Genomic DNA, 13,365 nt, shown 5'->3' with positions numbered 1-13,365 from the left:
CATCTGGATGCACTGCACTCAGTTGGATTCCCAGTCATTTTCAGCTGTGCAAAGATCCTGAAGGGATGCGCGGAGACATAGCGTTTCCTTTTGTTTCCCTTCCTCTTAGGCTCAACCTCCGCGGAGAAAGAGGCCAGCAGCTTATGCTTATCGGGAGCAGTCTGTTTTCTAGCCCTTTAACCACAGCGGCGCATCCAACTCGGCGAGCAAGATTTATATTGAGAGCCAACTGCGAGTGATCAGCCTTGGCTGCTCGGAATGTGTGTGGAAAAGCATTTCCTGACCTGGAGTGGAAAAGAGCTGTGATCAGCTAGTAACGACAGCCATGAAAGAGGCCAGGGGTGTGGTGAAGTGAGGACCATGGACTTGGCCATTGGAGTTCCTGCGCACTTTGGTCCTGGCTGCGGCTTTGAGAATCTTCTCTCTCTGCTATGATCCGTACTTCCCACGCAAGCTGCCTGGGAAGGCTCCCTTTCAAAACTCCATTGGCTCCAAAATTCTTGGAAGTGATTTCTCCTCGTTTGATGTGAGGTTTAGCACGTAAGTGGCAGTGGTGGCATTTACCTTGTCACCAAGTGAGCGCAGCCTCAGAAGCCGAGCCAGCCTGCGGGCTGAATGCTTTTCTGGCTCTGTGTTCTTTGATTCTGGCTAAACCTAAAAGTCACATTGCCAGTAGACTGTCAGTTCGTTAAAAAACACAATACAGGAAGGTACAACTTTGCACTTACTTACTGTTGTCTTTCGCCAAAACCATTGCATTTTCTGAAGTCCCAGGGAGTCATGAGAACAAATTTACATGTGGGTGTTAGTCTAGGAATAAAAGGGGTGGCAGGTAAAGCCAGAGCTGTAGATCAAAAGCTCAATTAACACAGGCCTTGAAACCCTGACAACCAAAGACGCTGTGAGTCTGAGGCCAGGACACCTCTTTGGGTGGCAATTTCAACACAGCACTACTCTTGTCTCTTTTCAGATTTTTTACTTTTGGCAAGGTTTTGTATCAGGAAATGTTCAAATTTAAATAATGGTGAAATTCATTTCCATCTTCAGTATCCTTGTCTCTCATTAACTGTCCACATTCTTCCATTCTGTTCTCTTTATGATGGTCCAGCTTTTGTGTTGTCTCACTTTTATTGTTATTATTATTATTATTATTTTATTTTTATTTTTATTATTTTTACCATTGAGATGTTGAAAATACCAATAATAACTTTTCACTTTTGAGGATTTTGTTTTGTTTTGTTTGTTGTTTTCCAAACTCACGGAAACAGCAAGAGAGTTCTAACCACGTTCTCTATACCTAGGAGGACTTTACCCATGACTTCTGCAAAGTGCCAAACCCCTCCTCCTCTTATGAGAAAGGGATAAAAAAAAAAAAAAAAAAAAACAAGAACAGAACCGTTCAGCAGCCTGGAGCTTCTTGGCTGTGTGATTGTGACTTTATACAAAGGTCAGAGGGCCAACTTTGTGGAGTTCTCTTTCTCTTTCTTTCCATCTTCACTTGGTTTCTGCAGATCAGACTGGGGCGCTAGGCAAGGGCCTTCACTCACAGAGCAATCTCGCCAGCCAGACCTGATGAGTCTATGTTTATTTTGTGTCAGATGAAATTCCGGTCCTTCTGTGTCTTTCTGCAGGTCTGATCTCTTAGCTGCCAGTTGCAGAGAATGTTGCCGCCTACCGATCACCTTTTAGTGGCAGTTAGAGTGGCACTGAACTCTTCTTTTTGTATTCTTTCAAGTAGTTACTCCATGGCCATGCAGTTGTCTAAATTGAATGATAGATTAATTCCCAGATATGATGATAATGATGATGATGATGATGACGATGACGATGACGATGACGATGGTGACGACAACAACCTCTGAATTAAAGGCAAGCCTGGTTGTCTTAGTCAGGGTGTCTGTTGTTACAAGGAAACACCATGACCAAAAAGCAAGTTGGAGAGGGAAGGGTTTATTTGGCTTACACTTCCAGATCAAAGTCCATCATTGGAGGAAGTCAGGACAGGAACGCAAGCAGGCCAGGAACCTGGAGGCAGGAGCTGATGCAGAGGCCACGGAGGGGTGCTGCTTGCTGGCTTGCTCCCCTTGGCTTGTTCAGCCTGCTTCCTTATAGAACCCAGGGCCTCCAGCCCAGGGAAGGAACCAGCTGGGATGGGCTGAGCCTTCTCCATCAATCACTAATTGAGGAAATGCCTTATAGCTGGATCTCATGGAGGCATTTCCTCAACTGAGGCTACTTCCTCTTTGATGACTCTGGTTTCTGCCAAGTTGACACACAAGACCAGACAGTACACTCATCTACAGAATGAGTTCCAGGACAGCCAGGACTACACAGAGAATGTCTCAACAAACCAACATGGATGCGTGAGGAGCATGTGAGCAATATAACTGTTTACATGTTTGAAAATTTCAAAGAATAAATTAAAAACTATTTTAACATCTTAAAAAATATAGAACAGCCTCTTTCACATAAACTCTTGTGACTATTACAAAACATCTAAGTTTGGGGTCCATATTTCTATAATTTGCCTTAGAAGAAATGCATCGGAGGACTATTGTGCCTGTAAAAGAACACCAATCCATTTTTTTCTTAAATCATAACAAGTAGTTTTCTTTTGATCATTAGTTAATTATTAATTAATTAATCAAGATTGGGTGTCTACAACATGAGCACCTTATTTTTCTAAAAATTTATTTTGGCACTTTTCAAGTTTTGTGAATTTGAAGGTTTTGTTTGTTTGTTTTTGTTTTTCAAGACAGGGTTTCTCTGTGTAGCCCTGGCCAGCCTGTGCTGGGATTAAAAGTGTGCGCCACCACTACTACCTGGTGAATTTGAAAACTTCTTGTGGTTGTAGGGTTGTATTTTTGTTTTAATTTCCAAGTGAGTTTATGATTCATTGAATCATCTGTTCCTATACTTGGAGTTTCATATGAGTTGAAATCTCTTTCTCAAGAAATGGGAAGTTTTTAAAAAAATGCCAGAAAAACATGTGCACAGGAAAACAAAAAGTGGGGGTTTCTGGTGTGCTTCAATTTTCATGGAAAGAGCATGGTTCCCATGAATTCCCAAATAATTCAAGTTATTTACATGTTTTCTTCTCTCTCTCTCTCTCTCTCTCTCTCTCTCTCTCTCTCTCTCTCTCTCTCATATTTTGTTTTTTTCCAAGACAGGGTTTCTCTGTGTAGCCTTGGCTCTGTCCTGGACTCACTTTGCAGAACAGGCCTGGCTTTGAACTCACAGAGATCCCACCATGCCTGGTGCAACATGTTTTTTATTTATTTTATTTATTTTTTTATTCTAGTGATGATATAATAAGAATAGGTTGCTTTAACTGCTTTTCCAAAATGAAACTAGCAAGCTCATATGACTTAAACGATCCAGAATAAAAGCCTGAAATATTGATGCCTTCCCTCCATTTCCTGCTTTCTGTAGGTAGCTACTTCTAAAACTTCTAGGTTGACCCTGTTTTCACTCATGCACCTTGGAATAACATGCTGAGATAGCTAATTAGCTAATTCTAGGTTTTCAAAGAGCGTTATTCATAATTTATTGATGTTCTCTGAGGAGTGACTTCCTTTTGTTTTTGTAAAAGCACTGCCTCCTCTTTCACACCTGCCCCTGCCCTGGCACGTCTCAAAATTCTGTATTCTTAGTCTAGCTGTACATAACTTCAGGTAGATGAGCACTCATAGTTGTCTCCGTTCTATCTACAGGACACTAGCTACAGTGCAGCTATGGTGCTTACACCAAAAACTTTGACATTCCTGCGTAAAACCATGCTTCACTTGGACTCAGAAATTGGGTTGACAGATAACTCAAACTTAAGAATCAGTGATATCCACGTCTTCAACCAGGGGTTCTGAATGCCTTTGAGTCTCCTATACTTTAAGAACTCAGTTTGATATGGAAGAAATCAGAATCTTGAGACTTAGGGCCTGTTCCAGCTCAGCTTCTACGTGCATTATCATCTTGAATCATTCTTTACATCCCTGTGCTAGACCGTTCAGGTTTCGTATTCTATTGTTTTTTTCTACTTCTAGCTTCATTCTCTTATTTGGGTATTATGCGATCTTCAGTAGCTACCTTAGAATACAATGAAAATCTTATCTGCCTGTCTGTCTGTCTATCTATCTATCTATCTATCTATTGATTATCTATCTATTGATTATCTATCTATCTATTGATTATCTATCTATCTATTGATTATCTATCTATCTATTGGTTACCTATCTATTGAGTATCTATCTATCTATTGATTATCTATCTATCTATCTATTGATTATCTATCTATCTATTGATTATCTATCTATCTATCTATCTATCTATCTATTGATTATCTATCTATCTATCTATCGCTCTCTCTGCCTCCTTCCTCTCCCCTCCCTACACCCCTCTTGTTTTTTCTTTTTTTCCTCTTGTTTTTTTAAGATAAATTTTCTCTATGTAGCCTTGGCTGTCCTGGACTCACTTTGTAGACCAGGCTGGCCTTGAACTCACAGTGATTCGCTTGCCTTTGCCTCCCTGAGTGCTGGGATTAAAGGTGTGCAACACCACGCTGGGCTCATAGTTGTCTTATTTTAAGAATGAGTTTGGGGGGTGGTGGTGGCTGGAGAGATGGCTTAGTGGTTAAGAGAAGTGACTGCTCTTCCAGAGGACCCTGGCTCAATTCGCAGCACCCCTCACACAGACACACATGCAGGCAAAACACCTAGGGACATAAAATAAAAATAAACAAACGTTCAAAAGGAATGAATTTTAGATTTGTGTTTAATTGGTGCTTTTGCATTTGAAATGATTTCCCGCTAAGCGTCGCTCCATTGACTTTTACTTCTTGATGCTGTATGTAGTTGACGAGACTCGTATTCTTTCTGTGTCTTTACCCACGAAGCAGTGGGCACTCGGGGAAAGCCTCAAGCAATTAGAGGATGTGAGCATCCACATGAAACGGATAATCCAGGCCAGCTCAGCCTTTCATGGAAGCAAACGCGGTTTTAAAAGTTGCAAAGGCCCCGGGGAAATGGATCAAGTAAAATGCTTGCTGCACAGGCATGGGGTCCTAAGTCCTGGAGACCCCAGAACCCACACAGAAAATCCAGGTGTGGTGGGATGTGCCTATCAGCTCAGTTCTGGAGAAGCAGAGACAGGCAGATGTCAGAGCTCTAGACTCTAGACCGTATTCATCTCTCAGTCCGCGACCCCAGCACTAAAGTCCAGACTGTTAGAACCACTTGTTTGTTTGACATCTTAGAGTTCTCAATGACACCCCATCCTCATTATGTTGAGATCAATGTGATCATCCCTCCAGTACAACAATCTCCCAGGAATCTGTCATTCGGCTCAGAGCACCAACCTTTCTCTGAGTCAGCCATAATCCTGTAGACCCGCCCCCTTGCCATCATTCATGTCTCGTCCATTACCAGAGTAACTGATGACACCATGGAAATGCTTCCCACAAATCCTCTGATGTCTCTCTCTCTCTTGTCTCGGATGCCAATGCCATTGCCTTCCGGGATGTAGGATTCCTAGGTAGTGTCTATATTGGTCCAGCTCTTTCCTTTTTTTTTTTTTTTTTTTTTTGAAACAGGTTTTCTCTGTGTAGCCCTAGCTGTCCTAGGCTCACTTTGTAGACCAGGCTGGCCTTCAACTCACAGTGATCCACCTGCCTCTGCCTCCCCGAGTGCTGGGATTAAAGGTGTGCACCACCATGTCCTGCTTGGCCCAGCTCTTTTTTTTTTTTATTAATTTATTCAGATTACATCTCAATTGTTATCCCCTTACTTGTCTCCTCTCGTTCCTCCCTCCCTCCCTCCCTCCCTCCCTCCCTCCCTCCCTCCCTCCGTCTTTCACCTTATTCCCTTTCCCTAGGTCTGTGACAGGAAGGGACCTCCTCTCCCACCATATGGTCACAGCCTATCAAGTCTCATCTTGGTAGCCTGCCTATTCTTTCTCTGAGTGCCACCAGGCCTCCCTACCATGGTGAAGTGGTCAAATACAGGGCATGGGAGTTCATGTTAGAGTCAGTCCCCGCTCTCCACACAGCTGTGGAGAATATCCTGTCCAATGGCTAGATCTGACTAAGGGTTCAGTATTTACTGCATGTATTGTCCTTGGTTGATGCAGTAGTTTGAGCAGACCCCCCTGGGTCCAGATCTGCCTGTCATGATGTTTTTCTTGTAGGTTTCTAGGACCACCTTTTCTATCCTTGCCCTGTAGTCTGTTCTCTAAACTATGCTGGTGGCTCTTTAATGCTCTTTTTTTTTAAACTATACAACCTTTTACCCAAAGCCTTTGTGTACTTTGCTTTTGCTCTGAGAATCCCCAACTTGGCTGACTGGGGTGTAACTCGCCTCTTACTTGAACCTTCCCTCTCAGCATATGAGATCCCTCGTTTCCCTGGCCTGGCTCTGCCACCTCCACAGAGCTTTTGTGTTAATCTCGAGACTTACTGCAGCTGGTCCCTTTACCTCAGTTTCCTTAACCATAGAACACAGATGATGGTAAAATCCACTTTCAGGGATGCCATTGTGACCATATCCTACTTTGCATGAATGACTCCTCCCTCCGCTCTCCTGTCTGGGTAATATTTTCTGCAATAGGTAAATTCTCGAGTGAGTCTTTTGATAAGCCCCCAATGACCTCTTTGGACCTAGTAAGTCAATTATAGGTTTTCTTATGTCTTGAGTCCCCTTTTACAAAGATTGCTGCTGGGACTTCTTTGTTTGTTTGTTTGTTTGTTTTCAAGACAGGGTTTCTCTGTGTAGCCTTGGCTGTCCTGGACTCACTTGTAGACCAGGCTGGCCTCGAACTCACAGCGATCCACCTACCTCTGCCTTCCAAGTGCTGGGATTAAAGGCGTGTGCCATCACGCCCTGCACTGTAAGGACTTCTTAACATGTATATTTACCTTCTGGTAGCACCCTGCCTTTCTTCCAAGAAGGCTAGTCTCAAGAGTGCCAGGATTGTGTCTTTCTTTGCTTACCATTCTTCAGGCCTAACAGGGTACCCGGAGCACAGCAAGGTTCCCACAAGTATTTACTCCCAGAGAAAGAGGGTAGATACCCTCATGGAGGGCTGTGGGATGCAGCCAAATACACCCTGTTGGAGGCACCTATGTTCTGCTGAGGAACCACTAATGGCAATCAGAAAAAACCAGGGGCCACACGTTGGCAGGGAGCAGCTGAACAGGATATTTGTTAGGTCAGCGGAAGTCACACTGGGCAGGAGGTGTAGGGAAAGTGCCCCAGGCACTCAACTAGCCTTGATTCTTGCCTCCTTTCCCTACCTCAGTGTGTCCTTAATCAAGCTGCTTCTTGTTTTGTTTTGTTTTTGAGACAGGGTTTCTCTGTGTAGCCTTGGCTGTCCTGGAACTCACTCTGTAGACCAGGCTGGCCTCGAACTCAAAGAGATCCACCTGTCTCTGCCTCCCGAGTGCTGGGGTTAAAGGCGTCTGCCATTGCTGCCCAGCTCAAGTCACTTCTACATGATTCTTCATCTGTAAAGTACACGGATGCACAAGCTCAGCCAAGTAAGGCTGGTCCTAGAAGAATGTAACAGTTACATTTGTGTGTCTGTCTGTCTGTCTGTCTGTCTGTCTGTCTGTCTTTCTCTCTCTCTTTATGTCCTCACATGCATGTGCCAGAAGATGCCAAAAGAGGGCATCAGATGCCTCTGAGCTGGAGTTACCAGGCAACTGTGAGCCATGCAAGGTGGGTGCAGGGAATAGAACTCTGGTCCACTGGAACTGGAAGAGCAGCAAGTACCCTTTAACGGCTGAACTACCTCTCCAGCTGGAGATTAAAAAAAAATCCATCTCACTATTTGTTTGTTTATGTGTGTGTGAGTGCGTGTTTCAAAGTGCTTTTGTGATGGTCAAAGGACAACTTGCCCAAGTCGGATCCCTCCTTCCAGCATGTGGGCCCTGTGGATCGAACTCAAGATGTAAGGCTTGGCAGCAAATGCTCTTGCTCTCTGAGTCACCTCTCCAGCCTCCCACGCCTGTAAGAGTTTTGCTTTACCTTAAATACACTGTATGATTGTAAATGGTGAACCCTATGGCTCGCCCCGCATATAAACCTACTGCTTCCCTCTGTAGCACAGTGATATTTTGCCATATTTATCTTCAATGTCTCTCCCAGGAAGAAGAAGCATTCTTGTGGTTTGGTTATTCAATGGAGGACGGCAGTGTGAATCTGCGTGGTGTGGAGGAAGGAGAGCTTTCTAAGCTTATAGCAGGGCCTGGTCCTCTGAGCTCCGTGCTCATCTTAAGAAGCTGTGGTGCATGGGGTAGCCCGGAACTCAGGAGCAGAAGTTGCAGACCTTCCTCAGTGATCCGCCTAGAACAGAGTGGAGCCCTAGCAGCCTACCCAGAGGATGAGCTCCGGAGAAGGATGGATGCTTCAGGTGGTGGTGAAATGTCTTGCTGAAGAGAAACCAGAAAAGAACAAAGTCAGAGCCACCCTTCTTCCCCTGCCCCAGCCATTTCTAGCTCTTCCTTGAAAACCACAAAGGATTTGTAGGAGAGGCCTCCTTTTGCCGCCCACCTTTGCCCTGTGCCTCTGCTTTGGCAATGCGAGAAGGGCCCTTTGGATTGGAATCCTTAGGTGCACGCGAGTCAGGTCTTCTCTGATGTCTGCAAAAGTTGGGTGTCGATCCTTCTTGCCCCAAGAACTCCCCCTTTACTCTCCACTTCAGTTCACAGACTCAGGGTGTCCTGAGGTTGTGTAAATAGGAGTGGGCTTGTCAAGGCACTCCTTGAGCACTTTAGGGCCATGCTGGGCTTGAACTTGGCCACGTCTAAGTTTGGAGTATTCTGAGTATGGAGAAGGGTGGAATCCAGGTGTAGGGACAGAAAAAATGATAGTAAGTGGCTCGGGTGGGTGTGGATAAGCCAACTTGTGAGCCTGGCAGGCACACGGAACTATGGGGCTTGAACTTGGCCTTTCTGGAGGATATGCAAGTTTGTGAGTTTGTAGGAGGGATGAACTCTACATGAAAGCATAGAAAAGTGGCAATAAGTGACCGAGGACGCCTAGCGGGCACCCGGGAGCTCTGGGCTCGAACTTGGCAAGAGTGTCCATGAGCCCGAGGGTCCCAGCACGGGCGCGGGGCGGGGGGTGGGGGGGGCAGGCTTTCCGGACGGCGCTGCGCGCCGTGTGGACGTGGTGCGTGTGAGAGGGCGCGGGCCCGCCACTCCCGCCCGCTGCTCCCCGTGGGCCGGGCCGGCCAATGAGCACGCGAGGCGGCGGGGCAGGCGGCGGCTGGAGGCGCGGGCTGCGCTCAGCGCTTGGAGCGGGCGCTGCAGGCGGGGGCTCGGGCCGGGGCACAGCTCGGCGCGGCGGGGCGGGGGCGGCGCCCGAGGCGGGGATGCGCAGGGCTTCCCGCGGCTACGGCGGCGGCGGCGGCGGCGGCGGGGGCAGGAGCTAGCGCTGCGGTGCGCGGAGCTAGAGTAGCCCGGGCCGGGGCGGCGGCAGCCCGAGCGCCGCGCGCACCATGGCCGCGCAGGGCGAGCCCGGCTACCTGGCGGCGCAGTCGGACCCCGGCTCCAACAGCGAGCGCAGCACCGACTCGCCGGTGGCCGGCTCCGAGGACGATCTGGTGGCCGCGGCACCCCTGCACAGCCCGGAGTGGAGCGAGGAACGCTTCCGCGTGGACAGGAAGAAACTCGAGGCCATGCTCCAAGGTAGGCATGCCCCTGCTCCCGATCCACTCCTTAAGGGCCCACGTCGCACCCAGTCGGCGCACGGGACACCCCACTCTGCCAGCTCGCCGGATCGGAGGAGCTGGAGGCCCGAGTTTGTTTGGCCGATCCTAAGTTGCTCTTCGTACTGCGGAGATGCCAGCTGCAGCTGGGACATCTGGGCCGTGGCATCCCCACGCGCTGGGACCTCCCAGCGTGCGTGACTCTTGCTAGGCTTCTCGCAGCCGGGAGTCCCGGCCACCCCTGCCGCGTCTTTTCCCTGCCCTCTTCAGTATCCGTTTCCTCTAGCTAGGGCCTGGTCTGGTCGCCTGGAAAAAACGCTGCAGATGTCAAGGCTTCAGCTGGGAGCCCCCGCCCCCAAACTGGAGTCTTGGGCTGGAGCAAGTCACCCAGGCATGGGGATCCATGTGTAGCATGTGTCAGGGGAGCCACGCTCCTAAGAGTTACATTCAGTTCATAAACTTCTCCCTCGCAGCTGTGGGAGTCTGACTTTGTCTTTAATAATTCGGGGATTTTTAAATTTTACTTTTTATTTTATTTTATTTTATTTTTTAAAACTCTTTATAGAGTTTCTGGGAATTTCCCAGGAAGAAAAACTTTCTCCACACTGGATTGGAAGCAAATTCTGATGTGTTGCGCTAGGGATTAGGATGAATGGCGTCACGTCCAAGGTCATTTTGACTTTTAAAAATGTTCATTACCAGCCAGCGTGGTCACCTGTGTGGCTTACCTCCCACATCCAAAGGCAGAAGGGAGGTAGCTGGGAACGACCGTTATTTTTAAGACTTGTGAGGAGAACCGGTCCCTAGTCTCAGGCAGAGAGAGTGGTGAGCATTCGGTAGGCTCTCATCCTTCAGCTCGGAAAGCTTAGAGGTCTTCAGACTTGCTTTTACGGCTGTCCGCGTGACTTATTTTGACTTTATCAGTCAATGTATCGCGGTATGGGAGCGAGTTATTCCTCCCTGGAAACGCAGTGGCTTTTCAGAACAATTAAGAGGGTTATTTTTTAAGAGAGAACAACATGTTTTCCCAAACAATAACTTGGTGGAAATAAGTATCAGGAGTGGTTGGCAGGCGTTTCTGGAAGGGCTGAGACTTTCTCTCCCTTGTTGCTTATTTCTATTGATAAACATCCCTAATGTCATGTCTCGGGCTCGTTTTTTCCCTTAAATTATGTAACTTTGTAGCAAAGTAATGGATTTGAAAATCGAAGCTGGGTTAACATTTCAGCGATTTTCATTTGTGACTCCTTCTTATTAGTTCCCTGACTTTGCCTGGTTTTGGAGTAGAAAACAAAATGTTACAATTAGGTTGCAGACATATTGTTGAAGGCTGTTCGTATTGAACCTAAAGATCCTAGGCTGATCCATTTCAACCACTTTCCAACTTGCTCTTGCTTGTGTTGGGAACAGAGCGAGCGATTCCTCCTAAGAACACGGTGGTATCACCCTTAATGGGTACCCTGCACACATACTGCCACGGATGCCAGTTTCTGGGAGGTTCACTTGTAAAAATCTGAGGTCTCCCAGGGGATTTCTTTTTTTTCAGTGAATTTTCATTTTGGATCCAATGAAGTATGGCTCGGCCATTCTGAAATCATGAAGTGTTAACCCTCTTTTAGGCCTGCCATTCAAATATGTGAAGGCCTAAATCGCTTTTCAGTAGCCAGATGTTTAGTGGTTAGCCCTTATCCACCAGTACATAATGAATTCTCCACTTAGTGATTGAAAAGACCTTTGCTTTGTGTTCCAGAGTTACGTACAAATACATTACCCTGTCGGCAAAGTAAGCCTTGAAGCCAGTTGAGGATAGAACCCAGCGCACACTGCACTGTGACATTTTATGACTCCACAGAATCACCACATTTGGTGAACTTAATTTGCATTTAATTGATTTATGCTATAGCAGATATGAGCCCCATAGTCACCCAAACTTGCATTCAAATCTCTGTGAGACCTTGGCCAAAGCCCTAGGCCTCTCTCTGGCCTCAGTTTCCCCACCTGTAAAATAGAAGTTGATTTTTTAAAAGGTTTTGTGTGTGTGTGTGTGTGTGTGTGTGTGTGTGTGTGTGTGTATGTGTGGCTTTATGGGAAGGGAAACATTTGATATTTAAGGAACAAGACTTGCTTCAGTGTTGGTGAATACCAAGAGCTTCTTAATGAAATGTGACCTCATGGGTCCAACTCATTTCAAGTATGAACCATAGTTTGTAACATATGAAGATATATTTGACAAATATTTGGGGAACAGAAAGTGTTTGCAAGTTAAGGATTACAGAAGTAAAGTAGATAAAAACTGAAATCTGGCAAAAATAATGGGTATTTTTAGGAGGAAACTTTTTCTTTGGGAAAGGTCAAATAGGGCTAGGTTGCATTTGTTTGTATTGATGGTGATCGTGAATGTGTGAGTTGCCATTTTCTTTTTCTTTTCACAATAGCCTTAAAAAGTAGATGGGATTTTCCATTTTAAGCCAGGGTAAGTAAGGTTGTTGGCCTTCAAGTCTTCAGAGTGTAAATTGGTGATTATAATGCTTGGAATTTGTTTTTAGAGGGACTGTCCTGGGGGCAAGTTAATCTTTAATAGGTTGCATTTTTATTAGTAGAGAGAGTCTTCTACGCAATGGACCAAAAATTTGCTGAGGTTAAAATGGGCAGTAGGGTCGTAGTCAAAGAAATGAAATACCGTTCTTGCATGATCACGGAGTCTAATTGATATACATAAAAACCACTAGACCAAAATATAGGGAAAATTACTAGTTTTTTTTCCTTCCTTTTAACAAACAACTACTTTGAAGTAGCCATAAAGAATGCCCGGCATTTTTTTGCATTTTTGTTGGTATCTTGATGATAATTATCTGTCTTCTTGGTGAATGATTTTTTTTTTTAAGCATGGGAATTTGCTTTTGAGTTTAGTTTTTTTTATTTTCCTGGGCATGTTCAGCTTTGGGATGTATGCCATATCCAGCATTTTTTAGTGGTAAGGAAACATCATGTGCTATTTCTTCCATAACTAGCCCTCAGTGTTTTGATAGACTTCACCAGGAGTCAGGTGTTGAGTCACTTAAGTCCCTTAAACGAAGTATACATTGTGAAAAGGAAGTGTTGCTACAAAAGAGATAGGGAGTGGCCAGGAGCTTCTGGGATACAGTGGTGGTTCTTGACAAGGAACAGTAGCAGCAAAGACGGGATCCCTGAATGTATACTTTCCTTTTGTCATTACAAAACATGGGTTCAACACAGATGGAGATATACATATACATATACAGTTTAAAAGCATCAACGTCTTCAAGGTTGAGTCCTGAAAAATTTCAGCAGAGAAATAAAGGAGTGGAGGGATATGAGGATAGTTTATAAAGGAGACTGACATTCCAGTGAGCTTTTCCTCTAGGATACAGAAGACTTCAGAAAGGATGTCGGGTTTCCACAGAGCAGGGACAAATTGGGCTCCCTGAGCGGGGAGAGCTGGCTGCCAGCGCAGGCTAGCACTGTGAGCAGCAAGTGCGCCCGCCACTGCTCTGACTCAGCCAACTTTACCATATGGTTTGGGGACTGCTCATCCTTTCTTAGATATTGTTGTAGAGGTGGGAGGAATATGAATCAAGAATAGTAGAAGGTGGGGGAAGTTCCGGAAGTGAACTTAAAGAGGAAAGCTCAAGCGAGCAGAGCTTT

The 13,365-nt window shown here is 45.8% G+C and overlaps 1 protein-coding gene across 1 annotated transcript in view; it reads left to right on the top strand.

The window, feature by feature from the left end:
- Positions 1-9,437: 9,437 nt before the first annotated feature.
- BICC1 (BicC family RNA binding protein 1) overlaps positions 9,438-13,365 on the top strand; it is a 221,735-nt gene continuing 217,807 nt past the window's right edge. The window contains exon 1 of the mRNA XM_084753994.1: positions 9,438-9,679. Coding sequence (XP_084610120.1) covers positions 9,490-9,679 — 190 coding nt within the window. The 5' untranslated portion in view covers positions 9,438-9,489. The remainder of the gene's footprint in view (positions 9,680-13,365) is intronic.

Source organism: Acomys minous (assembly GCF_964271855.1).
Source record: "Acomys minous genome assembly, chromosome: 13".
NCBI lineage: Eukaryota > Metazoa > Chordata > Mammalia > Rodentia > Muridae > Acomys > Acomys minous.
Note: the sequence above shows the minus strand (reverse complement) of the source record. Positions and strands in the feature narration are given on the sequence as shown.